This window comes from Populus alba, chromosome 9 (genome assembly GCF_005239225.2).
Source record: "Populus alba chromosome 9, ASM523922v2, whole genome shotgun sequence".
NCBI classification, from domain to species: domain Eukaryota; kingdom Viridiplantae; phylum Streptophyta; class Magnoliopsida; order Malpighiales; family Salicaceae; genus Populus; species Populus alba.
Genome location: NC_133292.1, coordinates 1024997 through 1050960, shown reverse-complemented (window position 1 = coordinate 1050960; position 25964 = coordinate 1024997). Strand labels below are relative to the sequence as shown.

At 33.5% G+C, this 25964-nt stretch overlaps 3 protein-coding genes and 1 pseudogene across 5 annotated transcripts; 1 reads left to right on the top strand and 3 right to left on the bottom strand.

Moving 5' to 3' along the window:
• Positions 1-440: 440 nt before the first annotated feature.
• Positions 441-9477, bottom strand: LOC118034610 (pheophorbide a oxygenase, chloroplastic-like; annotated as a pseudogene).
• LOC118034615 (uncharacterized) lies at positions 2929-3595 on the top strand. Its single transcript, XM_035039952.2, has one exon. It carries the CDS (start codon positions 2929-2931, stop codon positions 3502-3504), a length of 576 nt encoding a protein of 191 aa, XP_034895843.1. The 3' UTR covers positions 3505-3595.
• Positions 9478-12730: 3253 nt separating the features above from the next.
• Positions 12731-13865, bottom strand: LOC118034609 (cyclin-dependent kinases regulatory subunit 1). Of its 2 annotated transcripts, none has more exons than XM_035039945.2 (4): positions 13710-13865; positions 13513-13623; positions 13314-13374; positions 12731-13142 (listed from the first exon to the last, which is right to left on the bottom strand). In XM_035039945.2, exons 2-4 carry the CDS (start codon positions 13563-13565, stop codon positions 13002-13004), a joined length of 255 nt encoding a protein of 84 aa, XP_034895836.1. In that variant the 5' UTR covers positions 13566-13623; positions 13710-13865; the 3' UTR covers positions 12731-13001. The 2 variants fall into 2 exon arrangements, with proteins under 2 accessions (XP_034895836.1, XP_034895837.1); XM_035039946.2 differs by having other exon boundaries at positions 13513-13624; positions 13727-13808.
• Positions 13866-16851: 2986 nt separating this feature from the next.
• LOC118034608 (uncharacterized) lies at positions 16852-25357 on the bottom strand. Of its 2 annotated transcripts, none has more exons than XM_073411402.1 (18): positions 24193-25357; positions 24017-24103; positions 23695-23899; positions 23495-23603; positions 22672-22764; positions 22468-22549; positions 22328-22387; positions 22193-22245; positions 21124-21290; positions 19152-19362; positions 18932-18986; positions 18757-18813; positions 18434-18682; positions 18097-18176; positions 17850-17906; positions 17673-17766; positions 17392-17453; positions 16852-17312 (listed from the first exon to the last, which is right to left on the bottom strand). In XM_073411402.1, the coding sequence occupies exons 1-17, from the start codon at positions 25135-25137 to the stop codon at positions 17403-17405; spliced, it is 2655 nt and encodes an 884-aa protein (XP_073267503.1). In that variant the 5' UTR covers positions 25138-25357; the 3' UTR covers positions 16852-17312; positions 17392-17402. The 2 variants fall into 2 exon arrangements, with proteins under 2 accessions (XP_073267503.1, XP_034895835.1); XM_035039944.2 differs by having other exon boundaries at positions 17392-17532; positions 24193-25356.
• Positions 25358-25964: the final 607 nt, after the last annotated feature.

The following is a 25964-nucleotide window of genomic DNA, read 5'->3' as shown; positions in this document are numbered from 1 at the left end:
CCATATAGCAGGAAGACACTGAACAAAAATATGTGAAGTTCAAACTTGAAGATTCTTACTGGCTTCCACCAATTCACCTTCTTCATTCTCACTCCTTCTAAGTTTGTTGACAGACAGAAAACAACACTACATATAATATGATATTTATTGATTAATTCAAACAATTTATGAAAGCAAAAGCATACCAAAATATCTAAAGAAGACATTTACAGAAAGTAGCAGAGAGCCAGATAATTCAAGCAAAAAACAAATTTAGTTAACCAACTCCACCTTAACCATTTTCTCATTTATTCCCCACAACAAATTAAACTACACTAAACTATTTCTAGAGCATTGGTTTTGATCCAATAACTAAACCCAATCAAACAAAAATCAATTGATACAGATTGTATAGAAAAAAGAAAAGGCAAATTAATAATTAAATAACAAAAACAAAATACCTTTTTACTTAACCCTTGAGCAGCCATGAGATCATAAAATTTGCGCATCAGCATTTCCTCCTCTACCTGCAATTCATCAAAATTTAGGATGTCTAGTTTAGAATTTAAAATAAAATATGTGTCTCTGTGTGTGCACGCGCACGCATGTATATGTACACACACACACAAACACACACACATATATATATACATATAATTTAAAAAAAAAAAAAAAAAAACCTGGAGCTTGTGCAATTCATGTGACATTGAATTATAAGCGCTCGTTAATAACTCATTCTGCTTCTCTAAATGCCTACACAACACCCACACACAAAAAAAAAACAATTACTAATTTCGATAACAATCTACTCCTCGTAACATTAAATGAAATGGAGATGCAACTACAATTAAAAATAAAAAATAAAAATAAAACTGAATAGATCTCAATGCTTACTTGAGTATCTCTCCAGTGTATCGAGGATCCATATTTGATTTACCTTATGGAGTCACTGAAAACCCTAGACTAAAAACACCCTGCTCCTCTGTTTTTTTTCCTTCTTTTCAGGCCACGATTTCGATAAAAACTGTTGTTCACATGCTCTGCCTGCACAAATAAATCCAGGAAATTAACTGATTTAACCTTCATGCAATCTCCATATTGCCCCTGCTTTCAATAATTAGTGGATCTTTGTGCATTGCTCGTTAGGTGTTGAACTTTGACCTCAAAAATACAGAATGATTATGTAGAATTTTTTTTTATATAATAAGTATCATTTTTCAAAAATAAATTATAAGTTAGTCTCTATAGTTTTTCAAAATACATTGAACAGTCACTTTATTTTTTAAAAATAATTATTTAAATTCAGTGTTGACTACTTAAATTTAATATTAGTTGATTTCAAAAAATATCTTCTTTTCTCATCAATCTTTTAATAACATCTATATATTTTTTTACCTTTTCTATTTCTTAACAAAAATAAATTAAAAAAGACATGAAATGAATGAAAGTAACTAAATAATTAATATTTGAAACTAGATAAATTTTTTAATTCGTTTATAAACACGTGGGACTCATTTATAGTTTACCCATTTTTATGTTATAGATAAATGAATCATACTTAGGCATAGTTTTAAATCTGATCAGCAGTCAACTTGACCTGGGTCGACTTGGAAAACCAAAAAACAAAAACAGCATTATAAAGTTCATAACCAACTTGAAAAAAACAGCCTCAAATGAATTTGTTGTTCACTAATTCAAATCATCATTTTTTCCTCACCAGCACATTTCCTTCATTTTCTAAATATTGCAAATTACACATAGAAACCACTCAACCTAATTATGAACCAAAAACACAAATTTAATTCCATATCCAAAATACAAACCAAACATAAATTCTAAAATATTTAAAACATTCACATTTAAAACAAAGTTTCCACAAACATAAATTCTAAACCTGATCTTCACTTTGGTTGAATAAATGCATTGAGGTCTTCGGCGTCCATAAAAGCAAAATTTTAATCAAACGTTAATTAACAGCAGGACATTTTTTAATCAATAGATTGATACTACATTCATATCCCATGCCATGATTTGAACGAGCATAATTTTTAGTAATCAAAAACTAATTCAAACACAAACACTCTTAAAAAATTCCATGCCCAACAAAAAACTCCCAACAGATCACAACCCTCATTATAGAATAACCCACATTACACATATTCCTCCTCTTCAAGCAATCTTGACCTCAGTAGTCAATTTAGGTGGTAATTTCTCAACAGTAACAGTCAAAACCCCATCTTGACAAACAGCAGAAATAGCATCAGTGTTGGCATTCTCAGGCAAGATAAATCTCCGCATGCAACATCAACAATAGCAGGGGATTTGAGCAAAAAGGAACAAGTAGGAGATGCCATAGAATAAAATCACTGTATCTAGATCCTAGATTTAACAGAAGAACTCCTAAATTTCTTCAATTCAGTACATAAAAAACCATTAAACCAAAACCCTAAATTTCCTCAGTTTAGTAGATAAAAAAACGGAATATAGAGATGTCATGTACCAAATAATATCAACTCGTGCATATATATAAAATAAAATAAGGATTTAAGCCTTTAACGAAAAAAAACCCGAAAAATCTATGTGTAAAAACTGTGGGTTGAGACCATTGGAGAGAAGGAGAAGAAGAGAGATGTTATCTTGCCTGAAATTGAAAAGGTCAGTACTCAGTAGTTATGGATTAGGAAGGCAGATTGGGTGAAGGGAAGAGGGGAAATTCTCTTCTGCGTGGCTACCTGTTTTGGGAATTAGGGATTTTATTATCCCTAATTCAAAATGGCGCCGTTTATTGAAATAAAAAAAAAAAAACCAAGGGTTTTTTGTGAACCCGGATCGGTCCATCAGTTCCTGGGTCAACCCTCCGGTCCGGGTTTTAAAATACTTGGGTTGTTCTTATCACATATTTGGCATTTTACAAAATAATAATCAAAACTTGAAACTTATTGTGGAAGGATGAGGCGGAGCAAAGAGACTGGCAAAAGGCAAAGCCGCCTCTCCTCCCCATCCAGACCCTCCAGATCCGGCCCATCTCCACCCAGGTCACGAAAATCCACGCTTAGCTCCTCCGCCTCTAGTGTCGATAACCTTGAAGTGGTGAGTGAACAGCAGTCCCCATTCACTACAGGGTCTGAGCTCTTTGATGAACCAAGGAGTTTCCCTTACAGCGTGAAGCAGCAATGCTGGGAAAAGGCAGAGAAGGTCAAAGGCCGAGACCCAGATCGGTGGCGCCGCGACCCTCTCGGTAATATTGTCTTTAGAAAGCTCGTGGGTTGTCCTGGCTGCCTCTGCCATGATTATGACCACATCGTTCCCTACTCTAAGGGAGGAAAAAGCTCCCTGGAAAATTGTCAGGTTTTGCAGGCAACAGTCAATCGTTCTAAGGGAAACCGGACTGAGCTGTCTAGAGCTGAGCTCATTCGAAGAAGTTCCTACTGTCGAGTTTCAGGTCGTGACATGGATTTTGTTGAACTCTCAGCCTATGGCAACGTACGCCGTGAGCAAGAATCTGGTGGTTGTAGAATCCAATGACCACTTAGTTATCATAATTTTATTATTTGTGTAATTTCTCATTGCACTCTGGATTTTCAGATTTTTCATTATTCGAATATCCGTTTCAGCATGTACAAAGTTTCTACACGGCTTTCTTTATATAAAATAGTTGCAACCCCATAGGCCAAAAAAGGATTGATTACATTAACAAAGATCTCTAATACAATCGACTATTATATATTTATTAATGATCATGATCCCCTTTTTTTAATTATTTTAGAATTTCTTCACAAGTTTTAATTCGATTTTTTCAATTAGTAATTACAGTATTGTTTTGTCCTAGTTTTTCATCCATTGATCAATTTCAAGTTATAAACAGCTTTAGAGATAGGGATTTTCACTATATTATATATTTAAAAATATTTGGTTAATCAAACCTTAATTAAAAAAAAGCTACAATATATATTTTTTAAAATACCTATTTTTCGAATTGCTATCTCAAAAGCTAAACGCATCACGCTACACGTTCGAAGTTCGAACAGTCACCTTTGAGAACATCTATTTTTATCTTGAACGCTATAAGCTACATCAAAACTCTACACTATAACGGCATGTACAAGGTCAACTAGCTAACACAATCTTCTCTCTAATCAATTCCAGCATGTACATGATCAATAAACACAAAGTTCGTTTCATTCTGATTCAAAGTGTAAGCGAGGCCAGCACTGACTAGTGCAAAAAGGCAACAGTTGCACCTATTAAAACTTTTGCAGTGTCTGGAATTCATAAGCCACTTTACACGACGAGCACTTTTGCGTGTGTTGCTCAAATCTATCCAACACCTGCAAGACAAAATATGTGAAGTAAACAATAAGTATCAGGAACAAGTTCAATCCTCGCTACCTGCAGGATTTGATTGATACACACCAGAGCCGCTTAAATTTGGTGAACCATACTCGTTTCTTTGAAGAAGCCAACAATTTCATGAAAAGTACAACTTGTGATAACATTCCAATACTATATGAAAGTACGAGAAGATTTCGTTTTTAGGGGAGGATGATAATAGCTGCAGCAGGAAATTCATTACGATATTGCTGCCATCTCACTAACACCATTACTGTAATTCTGTCAGTTTCAGTGATTATTCCACGTCCATTGCTTTTGGAGTACTTGTGTGTGTGTGTGTCTTATTTCTGTGTTCTAACAAATCAAAAAAGGTCCTGCCACTGGAGGGGATAGGGAAAGGAGGATGGGGGTTTTGTACCTCATGTTTTGATAAAACTGCTGATGGCAAAGGTTGTTGGTCGGTGAACCCAAACCACACGGGTTGACTGTTGCCATGTCACCTCAGCCAAATACAAAATGCCAAAACAAAGCAATCTGCTTGAGTGTGTGTGAAAGTGAGCAGCAGAACCTCCCATGGATTGTGAAAGAAATACCTTCTCTTGCCCTGAAGGAAGATCATATCTCCAATGTATACCTTATTCGAAGTCCAATGCTCATGCCATCTTGGAACCACGTGACACAAACTCAATTTGATATTAATGATTTGATCTTGATGAGGTTGACACCAATTTAAATCAAATATAGATTTGATTGCCCAGTGGCATTGGCATGGAACATTTCAAGTAGAAAGCAAATCTAGTGCGGTGAAAAAGATGCTCATTCACAGTAAGCAATGATCAAGTATGATAAATTTGTAGCATATATAGACAATTCATAACTTAAGAATGATCCATCCTATCTTGTTAATATTTTGATTATTTTCTCATTCAAGTGGGATGGAGTGAAATCCACCCTACAATGAAAGCCACTGTAATTTTGGGATTTTGAATTCCACTACCAATATATGCAGCCAGCAAAATTGATGGCAATTGACCTCCAACCAAACACCTTTCAAATATTAGAGAGCTTATCTCCTGTTCTCTAGTCTCAAACTTACATTTTACAATATAAGTCTTTTTTTCCTTTTTCTTTTTCAATATCTCACAACACATCTCTTGAAACTGCTCCAAAACAGAATGTTGCTCCTAATTAACTTGAACATATGCATGGGAAACATTGACCTTTTTTTTTCGCGGGGCAGGGTAGCCAAGCTTCAATAGCTTGAAATTTGTTACCTCTTATAAATACCATATATCTAATAAAATGAAAAGAAAGATCCATAAGCATAGAGCATGATGGCATTCTATCTCTACATACTAAAGGACACGTTTCATCAAAATATCATTCCATATCAGACAAGATAGAATCAACTAGTACAATCATAACACAGGATATGCAGCATTAAACACAAAGGAATCTGAAATGATGAAATCTAGTAGGACTATAACTGGGCAATGGGACAATCTACGATTTAAATCACAATGTTATATGCATGAAACAAATGCTATTTACCAACCATTTTCAAGAGCATATTTTTTAATTCCAGTGTAGTGAGATATGATGGACGAAAGAGTCGTGGCTGCTTTTAAACAGCCACTGCGTAATTGTAAATATCAAAATCATAATCTCTCCTAGATGTGGAGATGCATTGGAGAGAAACTACAAAAATTGACATGGGAGTGAACCTCTCAATTTGTAATAATTTGTCAGATCATGTAGGTGGTGTCATCGAAATGAAGACCAAAGGGAGCTAACATGATTGTTATTACACTAGATAAGGAAGACAATTTATACCCTAAATATGATGAGAAAATATAAAATCTAAACTTTTAAGAAGTAGAAAGTACAGTATGTGTGACAATAGAGCAAGATAGGGCTATATCATGGTAAATAAATAAACATCAATGTACTTGCCACAAGATAGAACACATAAGCACAACCAAAAAATTAGTTTAACCCTGGCATTGTGAACTGGAAGAAGTTTCGAGCACTGCAAACAGTTGAGTGGATCTTCCCAGGTGCCATTGGCACATCGAAGGAACAAATCCATATAATCCATTTCTGAGCACCAACAATAGGAAGTTTTGTGTCTATCTCCACTCTGGAACGAAACAAGCATCACTAAGTTCTAGAATCAACAGCTCCTTGGAGAGGGATGACAGATTGGAAGAGTTCTATACAATTCAGGACAGGAAAAATACATAATTAATATCCTTGAACAACAGTTGGTGTCAGAATAAACAATCCCACCATGCACTTTCATTTGTTATTCACTTCATACTCCAGAATACAAGTTTCTCTCAATATCCTTGGAGCATGGACAATGCCAAAGCTCCCATGATCAGAAACATAAGCTGGAGTGAGGAGATGCATTCACTATACAAAAGCCCGCCCCAAATTGTATTCACAACAAAGGAGGGCCTCTTTACCAGACCTCAAGTGATGAAATGAGGAGGTTGTTGAAGAATAAACTCCAGATATTCTAATTGAAAATTTGAATTACAGTAGCTTGAACTTTTTTGTTAAAACAGGAAAACTACTAAGGTCCCCCACAAAGAAACAATAGAGCACATAAGTGAAAATTTTGTCAAAATGAAACCTTGAAAGCAGGTGCCAAAAAGTTCATTGAAGACGTTTGCAATTCTTTCTCCTAATTATACTCACTTATTCATATAGTAACAAGGTGTGACAAACTCAGCACTGATCCTTGGGTTCCCATCATTGGTTCCAGCAAAGGTCCCAGGAGCCACTAGACTCTGCACCTTAAAAAAGGCTTGGCTATATCTCTCCTTCCTGTAACCTGTGGATTCATTTATCCTAATTAGTAACAAATATGGGAAGAAGTTTTCAGGCACTGATATATACCAGGAACCCCAAAAACAACTTTTCCCATGTTAAACAATGTAATCCAGATTAAAACATCAGAATATGCAATATATCCTTGTGAATTTTAGACTTCATACTGTCAAAATCACAAGTAAGAAAAGTTAAACATGGTTTAGTATACAAATAATTTGCCACCGACATGCATAAATTTCACTGACATATTTGCATTAGGATTATAACAACATTGCCCCAGGCATAAACTGCACGAACATGTGTGTAGTTTTCTCCTTGCGAATGGCCAAGACTTGCCCGCAGTCAGGTTTTCAACTTGAAATCAAGAAAGCACTAATTTTTCACCAGAAACAAAGATAAAGATCCTAAAATTACTAATTTGACCTGAGCCAAACCCCTTTCAATCTTTCACAAAAAGCTTACTTGACACATGAAAAACTAGTTGGCAAAAAATGATCCAGATTCCAGAAGCAGCATGAAATTCATGACGCTTCTTCTATCAATCCTTTGGTTCCAGAATGACTACTCCCAAAGACATTTAGCAGATCTCCATCAAGAAATATACATGCACATGTGATAACTACTGTGAAATTGATGTCTTTGACAAATATGAAAGTAACAAGCCAAACAATATACAAATGACAGATGTTCCTGGCACTGTATACTGCCCTTGATTCAACTTAGCAACATTGAGACTTGGCATTACCTAAACTATGTGATGAATTCTTCAAATCTTACGCAAGCTATGAATCTATTGAGAGCTAAAAGTACGAATCTTCAATCAAGATGATTAGACACATCTTTATACCTTGTGGTGCGAAAAATCAATGAGCGAAGGGTCAGAAACATTCTCCAAGAGGGTATCATAACAGTAGAGCATATCATGCTGAGTGATCACCGTTGAGAACTCAGGTTTATCTAAGTCAGCAGCTAACCTAAACAATTACCATAGAAACATCATTATAAGCGTGTGGCATTTTCAGATTAGATAATTCGATCATTATATAAATTATAATTCAAACATTGAAATAAGAAAGGATCAATCGCATGGGGGGTTTGGTGGCTTGAGCTCTTTCCCAACCATTTTCATCTGGCCAAACAAAGAGCAGACCTTGGGACACCATTGTAGGAGATCTGGTAGCATAAGCTCTTGGAGAGTTGACTGCATGAGCTTCAGGGCCTTCAAGCATAGCCTGAGGAATTTGTGCGCACCATCCACACCCATCAAATGACCATCCACGATATGAACATTGCAGGTGCCCATTTTCATCAATCCGCCCTTCCTACCAAGTCAAATTGAATCTATAAAAATCATCTACTTGGACAAAATAATTTTCAGTTTTGTTTCCTAAGAGTCTAAGACAACATGGAAAAAAAGAACAAAAGAAACAGCAAACGTAACTTTCAAATATTTATCTCTAACCCATGCACAACCCAATCAAACAATCTTAGCCCCAAATTTAGCTTTTTTCACGAACAAGAATGCACGATTAGATTTGAAACATGAATCAGTGTCAAGAAAATGTAATCTGATTCAACTTTTTCACTCAATTAAGACATTCCAAGAAACCACAAAAGGGACCTAACCACAGGGTAGCTTCCAAATTATCCATGTTATGGAGTAAGCAAGCAGAGAACAACTCCAATTAAGAGAAGGGAAAAAAATAAAACATAAATTTGCAAACTTACTGACAAAGGGGCAAGTCTATGGGGACATTGATCATCAAAAGCAACCCATTCTTGATTAGCTTTATCAAACCAAAGAACTAGGTCACGAACCAGAAGCTGAAATGGAGTTGGAAGTAGAGGGTCCAGATCCTCAAGTGAAGAAACACGGTACCAATAATCCCTCCAAGGGAATTTAGAATCATTAACCTCCTCTCCACTCTCATCATCAACTCCGTACTCTGTTTCTTCTTCTTTTCGTAAAGATGGTGGTGACTGTGAGGAGGTGCTGCTACATGTAAAGGAGAGGTCTTTAGAGCTCTTCTAGTTGGTTCTTTTGTGTTTAAGGTTTTGGTGAGTGAAAAAGGAGTGGAATTGAAGGGGGTTGTTGGATTAGTTTGTGTCAAAGATTTGGAGATGCAAGCGGTAGAGAGAGGTTGTGCCATTTTTATTTTTTTAAATGATCTTTCTTTCCAATACATACAGTTTTTGAGGTTTCTTGTTTTTTAGAGAGGGAGGGAGGTGGTTTGCGTACAAGGTTGTTAATCGACTCACTCAGGATGTGGAACTGGAAGTGTCCAACTATACTGAAAGTGATAGCTCTGAAAAGAAGCAAAAACCAACATCCATGCTTCTATTAATTTTATTTATTTACTTACTTGCGAACCTCAATCAGGGCTTATTGTTGCCCGGTCATGGTTGGGTTTTTTTTTTTTTTATCAATGTAAAAAAGAATGATAAGATAAAAAAATCATATACCTAGTCTAGTCATGGGTTCAATTAATAATTTAAATAAAAAGTATAACAAGAAGATAAAAAATAACAATGCAAAAGAGACAAAAAAAAAATTTTAATTTTAGTTCATTTGAATTATCAAATAACTCAATGTTAAAAAATAAAAATAAAAATAATTTTAAAAAACAATAAAAAAAAGCATATTAAATTAGATGAATTTGTAAATTTCATGATCACGAGTATAAAACTGAAATAATCCAAAAAAAAAAGCAGGAAAAATTTTAAATGATGAAATTAAAATGAATCAATTTAAAAAAAGAACAAAAAAAAATCAACTCGTGTTAACCTTTAAAACCAATAATTCTAATCATGAATCCAGAGCTAGCCCCATAGAAGACAAACCGTGAAAAATAACAAAGCAAAACTATAAAAAAAAATATATTTTAAAAAATAAGAAAATATCTTATTAAAAAAAAAGAAAAAAAAATAAGTAAATTCAAGCAAACCTTCTAAACCTAGTTTAATTATCTAAAACAAACAACCCGTATGAAATTCCTAGACTCAGATTTAATAAAGAAGCTTAATTCCTAACTAATTTAATTTTAAAGGATAAAATTATGAAAAAAAAATATATTAATAAAAAAAAACTTGCAAAAACAAAAAAAGATAGCAACAAAAATAAAGGGGGTAAGATTTTATTGAAAAAAAAAACTCAACAAGGATGAAATTATTAAAAATAAAAAATAATCTCGAACAAAACAAATAACAATTAAAAAATAAAGGATCAAATTTGAATGGTTAAGAATTTATAGGGTGAAATTGATAAGTATTTAAAATTTAAAAAATTATTTATAGATTAAAAAATGACAAAGGTGAAAATGAAAAGCTTTTATAATTTTTATAGATTATTCAAGATTTAAATAATAATAATAATAAAAAAGGTAGGGATCAAATAAAAAAAAATAATTACTGGGTTGGTCTGAATCTTTAAAGAAGTTGGTACTTTTAATTTTTTATTTTTCTTTAGTTTTTTTTAAAGGTTTTATACTCTTCAAATCAAATTTCAAATTAAATTTATGGTTTTTTGTAATAGGAATCATGTTTTTTTTTTCAAATTTATTAATAATGGCTTCCTTCACTCTCACAAAGACTCCGCCATCTTGACCTGTAAAAAACAATTCTTTCCAAATAAACAAATTAAAACTTGCAAATGATATGCCTCCATTAAACAGCAAAGAAAAACTGAAAATGCTCAGCCCTTTTATTCACAGGGCACTTCCTCATGCAATTTCGAGCACTGCCCTTTTCTCTTCTCTATTTTCTCTCTACTCTGAAAGAAAGTGCACTTGTTATACTATTCCTTTCCTTGTAACTTTCTCAGTAACCAAACAATTACTCTATATTTAGTTACCACTAAAACATAACAAAAAAAAAAATCAAATTCTTGTACTTGTGCTTTAAAGCATAAACAAGAGTAACAAAAATATAGCAAAAAAAAAAAAGGAATTTAAGTTTAAGAAACAAAAAAAGGGCAGACCTGGCGGATTGCTGTAACCAAGAACTTTAAGATGTTTGCCATCTCTAGGGTATCTACTATCAGCAGCCATAACCCGATAAAAGAAATCTTACGAGTTTCAAAGCTACCTTTTGCTCTAGCACTCGAAAAGTAAAGGTACAATTTGATTACTTGTCTTGTGATGAAAAAACAGAGATAGACAATGAGGTAGAAATGTACTTGGTCGAAGAAGAGACAGTGATAAAAAAATATATTTTCAGAATAATTTTGGAGAGATGTATCATCTCTATTTATCCTGAAATAATAAACAAACACTACCCCTATTCTCAAAAATAAAACTTGTTTGTTTTGAAATTTATTAATGCAAAACCAACAGTCACTCACGAGCTTTTATTTTGAAAACATTAAGTTTTTGATTTGAAAAATCTTGTTTTCAAATTTGCTTTTTTAAAACACAAAAAACTAAAACGACACTCCCTGCCTGATTGGGAAATTTGATGTGTTTGATTTGGAGATCTCAAATTTATAGAGGAGCAAATAAAATCGGGCCCCTTCAGGCAGGGAACAAAAGGCAATACAACAAACGAGAAAATGAAACTAAAAATTGCATTTTTGTTCTTTTTGTGGTTCTTGTAAAACCTACAACATCTATTTTGCTCCGACTGAAGTGTGCATTCATGGTGAAAAACCTACTTCTATTTTGCTCCGATCTAAAAGAGAAGAAATGGTCTCCCAGTACGAGCAACTCAAAGGAAAAGCACGCGTTTGTGGTCGTGTCCTCTCCAATCTAACAATTTAAACATCTGTGTGCCCAATTCATTTATTTTCATCTATTTTGCTCCGATTAAGACGAAGATACATTCATGGCACAGCTTGCAGCCTTCTCACCAGCACATTTAATGCCATACGTAGATAGATAATGGAGGGGCTTACGGAGAACTATTTAACAGGAAACACAACCATCACAATGCTACACCAATGGCAAAGGGCAAATTTAGTTCCCCATGACTCGTATTTTTAAGAAAAGCCTCTTAATTACCAAAATGGATGATGACAAAGATTGTATCACATCCACCATCCATGATCAAGACTCACATTTTGAACAACAGCTTCTAAAATGGATGCTAAAGATCTCATCAAATCCATCATCCATAACCTAGACTCACATCTTGAGCAAAAGCTTCTTCATTATCGAAATGGATATACCAAATCCATCGTCCACGATCTATAGTGAACGAGGGTCGGTCATGTTGAATTCTAGTATCGATATTCCTAATCCACCACAACAACAAAAATTACAGAACACCAGAAACAATCTGCATTAACAATCTCTCCTTCCAACAAGGCAACAAAATGAAGGTCACCATAGAAACACTGGATACCTTAATCTCAGTAAGAAACATACTCAGAACAAGGCATGCCCCTTAAATTCTTTACTTCTCATGCCAATCTTCAACTAGATTTTTCAGGCTAGTATTTCCTCCACCCCTAATGATAATAATGCATACCGTTGTCAAGAAACTACAGTTCAATCACACATCACAGTATAAAAAATATCCATCCACACCAACAAAGACAATTATCTAAATTGAGACTTGCAGTAGCAACCACAAAAACAGAGAAGAATATCAACAACAACCCATCATTAAACTTCCATCAACATCTAATTAACCAGTGCCCATAACGTCATCAAACAACACATAAAAGAAACAAACAAACAAACAAACCCTGACGACAAAATTCTCCACAAGAGAGAATCACAACACGATACTAGAAAATCCCAAATCGTTTACGCAGAGCATAAACCAAAGTATTTCCATTTTTTGTATTTCTTCAGCTATTATAATAATAATAATGATTATGATGATAAGATATAAGTATTCGGCGTAAAACCTAATCACTTAGCAAGAACTTGATTCTCCTGTTGCTGCTGAAAGTTCAAAGGCCTCCTAAACAGCATAATGTGTGGCTCCGGGCGATGTATCGCGTAATGGACCCACCCACGGCTTTGTTGAACTCCAATCGCACGCCACTCACTCTACAAAAAAAATATTTTCAAATTTCACCCCTAAACCTTTCATTAATTCTTTCAACTAACTCACGTCATCAATTAAAAAAAAAACGCATTTCAATTATTTCCGAATTTTTAAATAGTTACAAAATCAAACCCTAATAATAAAAAAAAACCCTAACAATTGGAAAAACTTACTTCAGAGAGGAGGCGATTCTTAGGGAGAAGTTTGGCGACTTCAGGAGGGAGCACCACATGCCTGTACGATTAAGAAAAATTAAAAAATCTGCCAATCCAAACAAAACTTAATAATAATGGTCGCGGCGACCATAATAATAATAATAATAGTAATAGTAATCAATGAAATAATAATAGCAACAAGTAGAAGAAGAAATACCTGTACTCAAAAGTGTCATCGAAATACTTCTCGGAGTACTGGATCTGACCCATTTTTAAGAGAGTTTTTCTTTTTTTGCTTCAAGAAGTTACTCCACTATTTTGTCTCGATCTGCGAAAATAAAATGAACAATTCGTTTCAAAAATAAGAAATTTAAACAATTTTAGCAAAAAAAAAAAACATAGAGAGGTAATAACTCGTTGTGTAGTGCAGCAGAGAGTGAGAGGAGAGGAAGAGGACGACAAAAATGAGAGAGCATGTTTGAGGAGAGGAGCTCTATATGCACAATATGGTAGCAACTATTTATGTGGGGGGTATTATCGGAAAGTCATTATGCTATGCTTCCTGTTAATGTTTTTTAAATTTATTTATTTATTTATTTTGAAAAGAAGGTGGGGGCGTTTTTGAATTTTGAATTTTGAATTTCTCCCGCTTTTGTCTTGTCATTTCAGGGCTACTTCAATTGAAGTAAAGGAAAGGAGGATGGTGTTAGGAAGCGAATATTAGTTGTGTTTTAAAATAAAATTTTTAAAATTTATTTTTAATATTAATTTTAAAAAATAAATTTTAATTTTAATTAAAAAAAGGTTAAAACTAACTCTTATACACCCATACACTCTTAAAAATCATTTTATTTTTTTAATAAAAGAATCGTCGTACCAACAATTACAACCTCTTTGTAATTATCTTTCCCATCTACAACATTTTTTTTTTAATTAAAGACAAATCTCAAATCAAATCGATATGTATTCCATCTATATTACATTACTACAGCTTTGTTGGTTTAATTGTTTATAAAAAAAATAATTCATATTAATATTTATTTTAAAATCATTTAGTTACATGTAGTTCAATGGTTAATGCGTGGAAATAATAAGGTCAAGGTGGGGATTTATTTTATTAATTTTAAGTTTTCTAAAAAAGATAAAGTTATTCACCCTTTATAACAAACAAAAAAATAGCTCAGACCTACAAGTTTAGGCTTTGTTGTGATAGACCCCTTCAAGTTTTTGTACTGGCTATTTAGACTTTTTCTTGGCTCTTTTCTCGCGATGTTTTGATTTTTTTTATATATATTATTTAAGATGTTGTTTTTATTTTCTTTGGGTTTTTTGTCCTTTTTTTAATTTTATTATTTAATATAATATTTTATTTAATTTTATTATTTAGTATTGAGTTGTTAATAAATTGATTTTTGTATTTTTTATCATATAATAAAATTTTTTGTTCATTTTTTAATTTTTTTTCAATTATATCTTTTAATATAAAGCTATTTATTTATTTATTTTTATCTGTAAGTATTAAGTTGATTTGTTTTTTGAACCTACTTTATAAACAATGTTAAATCATGATAACTCCCACACAATTCAATTTAAAACTCATGTTAATAAAATACTCAGTTAGGATTTTTTAAACTTGAATCGTTATATTGAGTTTGATGAGAGTGTTAAAAAGTTTTTGATTTCCTATATATTATTTTTCTATACTCATATTTTTTCATCAACGCTACAATGACAGAGCAGTTAATAAACTAGTATATATACTCATTGGATGATAATATGTTGCGGTTCATAAAAAAATATATATACTATGTTGCAGTTCATAAAAAAAATACTCAGATTATGACGAGTCAATCTTAAAATTGAGCTATTTTATATGTTATTAAATTGAGTCAATCTTAAAATCTAGCAATGAAAGTTACCTTATCATAACCCAATTAGCTTAACAAGTCCAAAACAACTTAAACGATTAGAAAAAAATATATAATTTCACTCATAGTTATTAAACCTAAATCGGCTTAGCGGGTTGACCTTGGACCGATCGCTGGACCAATCCAGGTAAGGTGAAAGACCGGCAAGAGAAAAAAAAAACAATTAAACCCAAGTAACATGATAGAGACTTTTTTTTTTTAAATGTGTTTTTTCTCCTAGCTAGAGACCTCTTTCTTTTTATATTTTTTAGTTGATTATTAACCATTTTCAAAGTTTACTATGTAAATACTAAAAGTATATTTTTTTTTTTTAATGTAAAATTTAAGCCCTTTAGTATATATATTTTTATGTTTATAAGAAAAAAATTATTTTTTTAATATAAGATTTGAAGCATTTTAATACTGTTCACAATAAAAAAAATTATATTTTTTCAATGTGAGATAAAAAAACTTTTTTGGTTTAAATATTTCAATTTAAAATGATAACATAATATCTTTTCGATGTGATATAAAAATACTTTTTGAAATAATATTTTAAACTTCATTATTTACAACATACATAGCCTACATTCGCATGGATTGTTTTTAAATTTTTTCATTTAAAATATTAAAACTTTAAATATTTTTTTTTATTTTTTTCGGGTTGACTCGGGGTGACCCACATCAACCCAAGACCTGGCCTCTTGATCGAGTCAACCTTGAATTGGGTTTGATAACTATAGCTTTACTCCAAATAAGTTTTTTTAATATTAAATAACATATTAAATTGTCTCAAACATCATAACTTAATCTGCCAAACATGCAAACCAAAACTCCATTTAATTTAATAATTTTTTTAAAAAATAATTTTTTATTTGACTATATTATAAACAAGAATAGACATTTATAAAATCAAACACAAACAAAATATCAAAATGCATGTTTACGATTATGATAATTTAATAAAAAACAAACCGAAATAAATTATAATGATTAATTTAAAATTATTCAAATGTTAAAGAATGAGATGAAAAAAAATAAAAATTTAAGAAAACTTAATGTTGAATGGTTAAATTACAAGGGAAAAAAGAGAGAGAGAGAGAGAAACCATTAGGATTACTAATGTTTTTACTGACTGTATTTTCATGTTAAATTTTATGCAAAAGGAGGTTTACTGGCACTAAATTTTGGACAATAAGACTAACAGCTCTGGCTGCCCAGTTAGCAACGCAGTTGCCCTAACACAAAGGTTGAAATAAAATTATTTGAAAGCAACAAAGTGTGGGTTTGTTTTTGAAATAATTTTTGGAGTTATAATTTTTTAAAAAATATGTTTTTAAAAAATATAATTTAATATAATTAATTAAATTTAAATATTTGATAAATTATAACTGAGATTTATGTATATCAAAGTAATTATGAACTACTTTTCGAAAGTATTATTAGTTATAAATATATTAATTTTTTATTACTTTTTAAAAATTATTTTTAATATCAGAAAAATACAAAAAAATATTAATTTAAAATAAAAAATTAATTTTTTAAAAAAACACATTTAAAACATAAAAACAAACATACCTTTACAAAATTCAATTACAAAAATATATAAAAACTCCATTTAAAACTCAATTTTTTAATAAACCTCATAATAAAAAAAATATAATTTGATGTATTACCAACTACCTTGCTCATTTTTTACACCGCACCACAACAAACACGGCAGCTTCAGCTTCTGAAATCAAGTTTTAGATGCTTCAAAATTTTGGACACGCAAGCTGCTTCCAACTTCCGCATATCTAATCAACTTTCTAAAATCCCCCCCCCTTTTTTTTTTTTCCTTTCTGTTTAATTCTACAAAAAGAATTATAACAGCCTGTGAGCTGCTCCAACTATGAGAATATCTTAAGTCATTTTTTACTGTACACAGATGCCTAATAAAGATCCTGTACAGAAGGGAAAGGCCGTCAAAAAAATTGTTGTCATCAACTAAAAGCCCTGACATTCAACCGCCTTCTGATTTACCGACAACTCGACACTTGGGAACCGGCTTTTGCAGCATTAGTGACCCTTGAAACTCCATTATCTGATAACTTTTCCTGTATTCCATCAGCTGCAATACAGCAACACAAGCATTTGTCAAATAATACATAAGGCATGGATGCATGGATGAAGCATAAACACACCCGTACCTCATCTTGAGTTATCGAGCTAAACCCAAATTTGTTTGTCCAAATAGATTCAACTTCTTCAGCTGCAGGAAGTACAAGATTCTTCACATTGAGAAACCCAAGTAGCTTTTCAATACAAGTAAACAATGTCTGAAAATAACCCTGCAGATTGAGAGAGAATACATGTTTTTCAGTCGGAAAAGTTTTCTCCTTGTATAAAAATTAATTAGGCTACAATTGCAAAGGTACAAACAAAATACAAGTTCATCAACACATCTATGGTAAAAAATAGTGCCTATTACCTGTCCTTGCAATTTGCTACTTGTTGCAACTATGGGCAGCTCAGCCAGTTCCTGGCCAAAAATTCTCATGACTGCCGCTGACACTACCTCATGGCTGCATGGCATGTAAAATTTCTCAGTGTGTAAAATTAGAAGTTCTACAAAATAATGTAGGAAAGTTTCATCGATAATTCTTACTTAACCAGCAATACAGCACAGTACATGCCACCTAGATCCTGCCCTTTCATGTCCCCACTGCCAAAACAATTAACTTAGTCAGTCACACGAGAATGACTTGGCACAAATATAAATAACCATGCAGAAAGACACTATTGAGTTCTAACATTTTACATGATAACAAAAAAAGAGTATAATATATATATATATATATATATATATACACACATGTACTTTTTGCACCCACAAAGTATGTAGAACTGCTTACCCTTTAACCATGGACGGAATGAAGTCATGGTCATCACGTTTACGTTTGGTCTTATCCACAGTTATTGGAGCAAAGCGCTCCTGAAGTCCAGGAAAAAAGAAAGAAAGAAAAGTTAGTGCTTAGTAGCAACAAAGCTTCCTCCTTGTTCATTACAAGGAATGGACAGAAGAGTCTTTAAAATTGAACAGAACTAAAACTGCAACTGCAGTTGTAGACCTTCTTAAGCAGCATTCCACAAAAATAAAGGAAAGTGTTGTGTGAAAGTTAACACAGTGAAGAGCAAAATGTTTCTGGCACAATTATGAACATCCAGGATTATTCTCAACACAGGACTCACATGGAAAATGGCAACAGCCTCAGACAGTAGGGATTCAGTAACATCAGAAGGATCTGTTTTCTTACTAAGAAGCCTCCATCTTATATCACCACCACCACCACTCTCTGAGGCACTTTCCTCGTGCTTCTTCTTTATAAAATTCAGGGAAGAATCAGGAAGCTTCTCTTCCCCACGGATAACCAATTTCTGCAAAGCAGAATGAATTCTTTCACATCCAGTGCAACAGAACCACTTTCCCGTTGGCAACTCCTGTTGAACAATTCAAGTCAGCATTTTTTTCATTGAATAAAAACTTAATTTTGAGTGATAAGAACACATATTGCCTTCAGATCTTGCAGCTGATGTTCCTTTAAACAGCCAACATGGAACTCCTTCTCACACTGCAGAAATCAAGCACATATTAGTGCAAATCTGAAATAAAAAACACAAATAACAAAATACAGAAGTAGAGGCCAATTGTTTTTAAACTACATGTAGAATTTGATTTGCAGAACATACCTGATCACAGATAATCACAGTGCGAGGACCAAAAGTTCTTTCAAAATCATGACCTCTGCAAAGGTTAAAAATATGTCAAAAAATTACAACAGGAAAACGTGAGAGAGAACTGCACAGATCAGTGCTAAACATAGCAACCAAACACCCAAACTCTTACAGAACAAGACAAACCGACAAAAAGTTCAATCATATTCTAGATAGTAGGACCAATTAACTCAACCTGCAGAAAACACATCCACCAACTTCAGCCTCAAAAGTTTTGACAATACGAATGCATCGCCTGGTTATTTGTTCTATTGGATCAGTTCCTGCAACCCTTCCTGCCGCTATTGCATTGGCATTCCGCTCCACAAATTTTTCTTTCTCAAAAGTATTCAGGCAATATTTGCAGTACCATTTACCCTTAGGAATTGAAGGTAGAGAAAGACATTCTGCATGGCATAATTAAATATTATACACAAACAAAGAGTGGTGATCAATCAAATTATAAGTAGATTGCACATGCTGACCAAATAAAGAAAGCTGAAATCCATATTTACAATCCTAGTTTTTCATTCGCATTCCAATATACAGCCTGAACCAGCAGATTAGTTTGAGATTGATGCTAAATGAAAACATGCATGTGTACACGCTTGCCTGAACATGCAGACACAAGAAATTGTGTATATATTTATGCACAAAAGTAGGTATAATAATACAGTGCAAATTGCAGATTAGTTTGAGATTGATGCTAGATGAAAACATGCATGTGTACACGCTTGCCTGAACATGCAGACACAAGAAATTGTGTATATATTTATGCACGAAAGTAGGTATAATGATACAGTGCAAATGAGAAAGAGTACTCCCACACTTTGTTTAGAAGCAAGTGCCTATCAAAAATATATTTCATGCAAAAGTGAGGTGTGTGACATTTTGGCATATATTCTGTCTCTTTTCTTGCTTACAATAACAATAACATCAAATTTCCAGGGCTAGAAGCTCTTGCTTTTTACTCATAACAATGAGTTCCTGACACCTTGTCTTTTCCGATTCCCAATCTTCTAACCAACTCTGGGCCCATGGTACCATAGTCTCTGCAAATACCACCTAAGCCACTCCAACTTCATACTTAACAAACAAATCTCCAAAATCACAGGTGCTGAAAGAGTATAGAATCTCTTTCTATATGTAGTGAAAGTAGAAAGTGATGGTAGTTGACATCGAGTGATAGTTGAAAGTGATAGTTGTTGACCAATGCCAACATCAGTCATACTCATCAGGTGAGGGGCGTTATAGCAGGTCTAACAATATCTATGATGGAATTGTGACAATGTAAATACATGAAATCATTTGTTATGTTGATTGGCCAGAATTAAGGGACAAGTTTTCACAAGAAAATTATGTTGGTTTTTGAAAGATGCTGATATAAAAAAATATACAGGTTGACTCTAATCTAATGGCATCCATAACGGACAAGTCTGCAATAGATATATATTGATTCATCTTCATCTTGATTAAACAACATTAACAGTGACAAACTTCCACAGTGCTAAGCTTAATATAAAGGATTACAAGAAGCAGTGCATAGGATAATCAGTAGGTGGAAGAGGTGGTTATAGGACCAAGACAGCCTACTAAAACTGCATACCAGAGATCAGTATCCAGATCCAATTAGTATTATGATCTATAATGTTTCAGAAACAAAGACACAGGTATCCTTGACAACTCGAGTTAGTAAAGCACTTATCTCTTTTTATTTCTCAGTATATTAAATAACTATCATCATAATGCTTTTAACTTATACATTGCAGCCATCTGGGAGTATATAACAAACAAAAAATTGAAGCCAAATCCATCTAACTGCTTCTCAATAAAGAGCCAACAGAGTAAAGCATACATCTAACCTATCAATGCACTGTTATATGATTTTATACAATCCGGAGTGTAAGCTAGACACCCTGCTTACCTATGAAAAGTTTTGACACTCTCCACAGCAAATACTTCCAGTTTTACATTATTTCATGATAATTACATCTGTCCTGTATCTGCTCTACCTTGTCTATTTTCTCAAGATGTAACTTCTCTTTTCTAAGAATCCAATCTCATCGCACCTATCTTATTCCAGAGATACCAGTTCCAGAGCAAAATAGTCCAGTTCATCTTAATTAATTACATCAACGATAAGAGCAATATTCTAAGTAAAAGTTCACCTTGGTGAAAGGCTCTTGGGCATGCATCACAACACAATAGTTTCCCACCATCTCTACAGATCTGGCACAGGTCATCATTCTCCTTGGTAGAGTGCCTCCGACATTTTGACAGAGATATTGCTAATTCATGAAGAGACACGCCATTGGATGTGTAAATGTGTAGGTAACTGTCCAAACAAAAGTTCAGTCAAGAGGAAATAATGAAATGAAAAGGGAGATAAAGAAACAATTTGTTATTTGTCTAAATTTCCCAAAACCTCCTACCAGCAATCAGATATTAAAACTAGGGTGTTAAAAAAAACCCGAGTCATCTGTAATGTTTGCATTATCTGACCCGACTCAACCCGTCAAAGTTGGTTGATGTGGATATTACAAATAATAATGGGTCAAAAAACCGAATAAATGGATATTACAAGTTGGATGTGGGTTGAGATTTTTAAAAACCACCCAACCCACATAACCTATTTAGTTAGTGAGTAACCCTAATACTAAAAAAAAAATAATAAAAAAAAATATATATATATATATTATTTTTTCATCTCATGTTTCAATATGTCATTTTTTATGTTTTGCTAACTATATGTTTCAGATACTGTAAAACACATTGCAATATCAGTTGTGATTAAAGACAAATAATTATATGCTTTTGAAAGTGTATTTTTTTTAGAATCATTGATGAATAAGGGAATTTATATGGTCAACCCACAAATATCTATAATATCCACAAAATTTAGCTCAGCCAGATATATCCAACTTGCTCGGTTCCAAAGATATTTTGAATGGGTTGGGTCTACAATTTGTAAAATATCAGAAGTTGAGTTGCATACAATTACGCATATCAGCCCAACCCGACCTGACCCATGAACACCCCTAATTAAAACCTTGCCATGTGGAATTAAATAATTAAATCTTGAACTTTAATCATTAATCAACATTGCAAATGCAATAAAATCATGTCATGTGGAATAAAAAGCTTAACGCTTGGACTTTTATATTACTCATCATTGCAAGCAATAATGCAGAGTCAAGAGGCTCAAGACCACCCAAGTTTGAACATATAAATACTCACGGTTTTCGACGTGATGCCCAACCAGCATGAGCTTCAAATTGAGAAGGGCTAACCTACTCATTAAATGTCAAAAAAATTAGATCTCTGACCAAATAAATACTCAGGCTAACAAAAAATCAGCAGAAGAAAAGTTACCTCAGAATTGCAGCATGAACAGAAAATTCCAAATCCCTTCTTGTAGCCTACCAGCAATTTCTGCCCAACACATTTATACTTAGAAAACAACAAACAAATCAAATCTATCAAATTATAGCATGTCATCATGGTAGCACCACCTTTCCTTGAGAGTAATATCCAACTTCAGTTCCATCTGGCAAGACCTCTTCTTCAAAAACTAGCTTATGCATTCGAATATCTCTATTAAAATTAAAAGAGTACATGAAAAATAAGAAACAACTCAAACAAATTAAAATACTGAACTTAGAAACCTAAAAAAGAAAGGAGCAAAAAAAAAAAAGAAACACAAGTAGATTACTAACTTTTTTGTAAGTCTCCCTTGACTATTGCTCCGTGATGGGCTAGACTTCAACAAAGCGCTAGATGACTCTGGAACTGGAGGTGGTCTTGGTGTTCTGAAATAACACCAAGTAAAAACATCAAGACTGGAACAACTAATGAGAAAAGGATGGGCACAGTAAAGGAGGCTGCAATCTATTTCATCATTAACCAAAAAAAATAGTTTTTGAAATATCAGCAGTCGGATGTCCACACAATACAGGTATTTAGCATGCACATGGGTGTAATTGAATGATGTCAAATTACAGATTGCACATGCAGCTAAACTTTGCATTAAAACCCAGCTAAAGATCAGTGTCCTAAAATGGAAAATCAAAACAAACTTGACACCTTTATGATCTAGTATCTACCAATAACAAGAATCCACAAAAACATTTGCTGTTAATTAATTTAATGAAAGGTGAATTCATCTTTATCTTTGATGGCAGGACAAGTTCCACAGTACAAGAAGTACCAAAGTTACATGAATAATGTGTTGCAAAAAAATTCAATGGGTTTCACAGCTTGTAAAATGTCACTACCAAACGCAACAGTCTAAAGCACACACAATCATTATTGATATTTGATAACCAGAAAAATAATTTATCCAGTAGAAACAGGGAGGTCTATGAGACACATCACATTTCATTAATTGCATGCTCCACTATCCATGCTGGAAAAAACATGTAAACAAACAACAGGTATTGGACCTACATAAATAGACGGTGACAATAAAACAAGCAGACCATTTATTAAAACAAAAGATGTTCTAAATATCATACTAACATCATTTACTGAAAAACATACCTTTCTTTTGTATCTGTTTCTGGTGCTGAGATAGCTTGTGAATCTTTCAATTCCAAGCACTGACTGCACAATACCTTTGATTTCCTGGTGCCAGCCCCTGTAATTGACCCTGTAATCCATCAAAAATGTCCAAACCAAAACAGTCAAGAATATTTATACGGAACAAAATTAAACGATATCCAATATGATGAGAAGGAAACCTCTGCAGCTCAGACAGAAATTAGATTTCTTGGAAGGTGTAAAGCCAATAGAAAGCCGAATAGCTTCATCCAATATATCCAACGAAGAATTCTTGCATGCATTCATTACATCTCGGAGTGTATTTCCATTCTCCAGGAAAATATACTCTGGTGGACGTTTATTTGCACTGCCCGCATGCAGCTCAAAAATAGTAGGAGTAACAACCTATATTGACAATTAAAAACAAAAAAGCGCTCAATAATTCAAGCTAATAACCAAGATCGGACAAAAAAATTGAACAAAAAAGATAGTTGACATTTCAAAAGTACACAAAATACTAACTTCCTTTCCTTTGCAAACATCGCAGAAACACAAAATTCCCGATTCCTTGACCACCCCGTGCAACCCCTTCTCTCCAGGACCTCTTACCTACAATTAACATTTAACATCACTAAAGGCTGAGACAATAGAAACAACTCCGGTGTTCATCTAAATTATATTGGCATGCTACGTCATACCTTGGGACCTCGCAAATACTTCACCTTTTGTCCCTCGAGTATGCCTGAATCAAGAAGATCCTTCAACTTTGTTGGGAACTTCTTCAATCCATGAATGGCAAACATCTTCGTAGGTGGGGTCGTAATAGCAGCAACATATGAACTGCCTGTGTCATCAACTTTAACCCCGTCAGAGGAGGATAAATCCAAAGGCTCTATCTTCGGCTTCAATGCTGACCTGGTAAACCTCCTAAGAGGTTTTTCTTCTTCCACCTTACATTTACTATCACCATTAACTACAACTGGCTGGAATGACGCATTAACATATCCTCCCTCATCATTTTTAACCGAAACCGAGGACAACCCACTAGTCCCTTCCTCGCATGCATCATCCTTCTTCAATTCACAATCACTCTTGCTCTCTAAGACCCTATTCACCGTCGCCTTTGAATCTTCATCAATCAAAACTAACCCACTAGACCCTTCCTCACATGCATGAACCTTATCACCCTCCTTTACTTCACCACCACCCTTATTTTCTATAACCCCACTTTCCGCCATGACCCCATCCATCAAAACCGGCACCGGCCCATTATTCTTTTCTTCACATTCAACTTCCTTTTCCTTTGCTTCTTCAAATTCCTTCACTTCCACAATCTCCCCATCACCATTGTTGTTCAATAAGGGAGTCAAGGATTCAACCCTTGCCTCCTCCAAATCAATAACAGCAACCTCCTCACCTTTTTCTAACAGACCACCTTTTTTCCTGCCAGAAGACTTCAACTTCTTACTGTTGTTACCGTTACTTCCATTGTTGCCTGGAGAAGAGGAGACCCGAGAGGACCGGGTTCGGCCCAGAGACCCGCAGATCTCAGAATGGGCCCTGAAAGCAAACTCAAACTCTCGTTTGTGACCTGGTCGGACCTTTGCCACTGCCGCATCCTTGGCATCCGTACCGTTTGCCATAATGATTGAGATATAAAGAATCAAAGGCACTAGGCACTCTCTTTTTGGGTTTCTTTAGATTTCAATAGCATCAACAAATACGCATGTTATTTTTTTTATTTGGATTTATTTCTGAAATATGAAAGAAAAATTAGGGTTTGTTTTGAAAGTAACAGAGGATTAGAGAGGAGGAAGAGGAGAGAGATACAATAGGGGCGAGAGAGATACGTAAGGCCACCTTAAATTATCTTAATTGACTGTTTATTTTATTTTTATTTTTATTTTTATTTTTGCTCTCATTTACCAAATGGAGATTGCTTTTGTTTTTAATTTTTAAATGGTCCTTGGAGTTTTGATATTGTATACTCTGGACCCTTCACTATAAAAGCTTCTCGTTTATATCCATGAAATGCACCTCGGTGTAAAATCTCTTACAGTAAAGTTAAATCATTGATGTATATTTAGAGACGCAATGCATTTATTATATAGTTTGTGGCAATGAGCAGGTGAAGAACAATGATGTGTTATCTGCGCTAGTAGTTGAATTTTAATATATGCTAAATCTAAAAAATGCTTTCAAATCCAAGGTCTCAAGATTGACCACATAAAATTAATTACATGAATAATCCTTTTTTTTTTTAATAATCTTTTATTGTACGTGTGTGAGGTTGGAATGCTCAAAAAAGTAAATCCCAAGCATGAGGGCTATAGCCTTGTCGCTGGCCTCTTGCTTTTCAATTTTATCCTACATATGAGAAAGAGGTTGGGAATTACTAGCGGTTTGGTTTAAGAGTATGATAATAGTCATAGTTTAAATTATTTTTTGTTTGAAAATATATTAAAAAAAT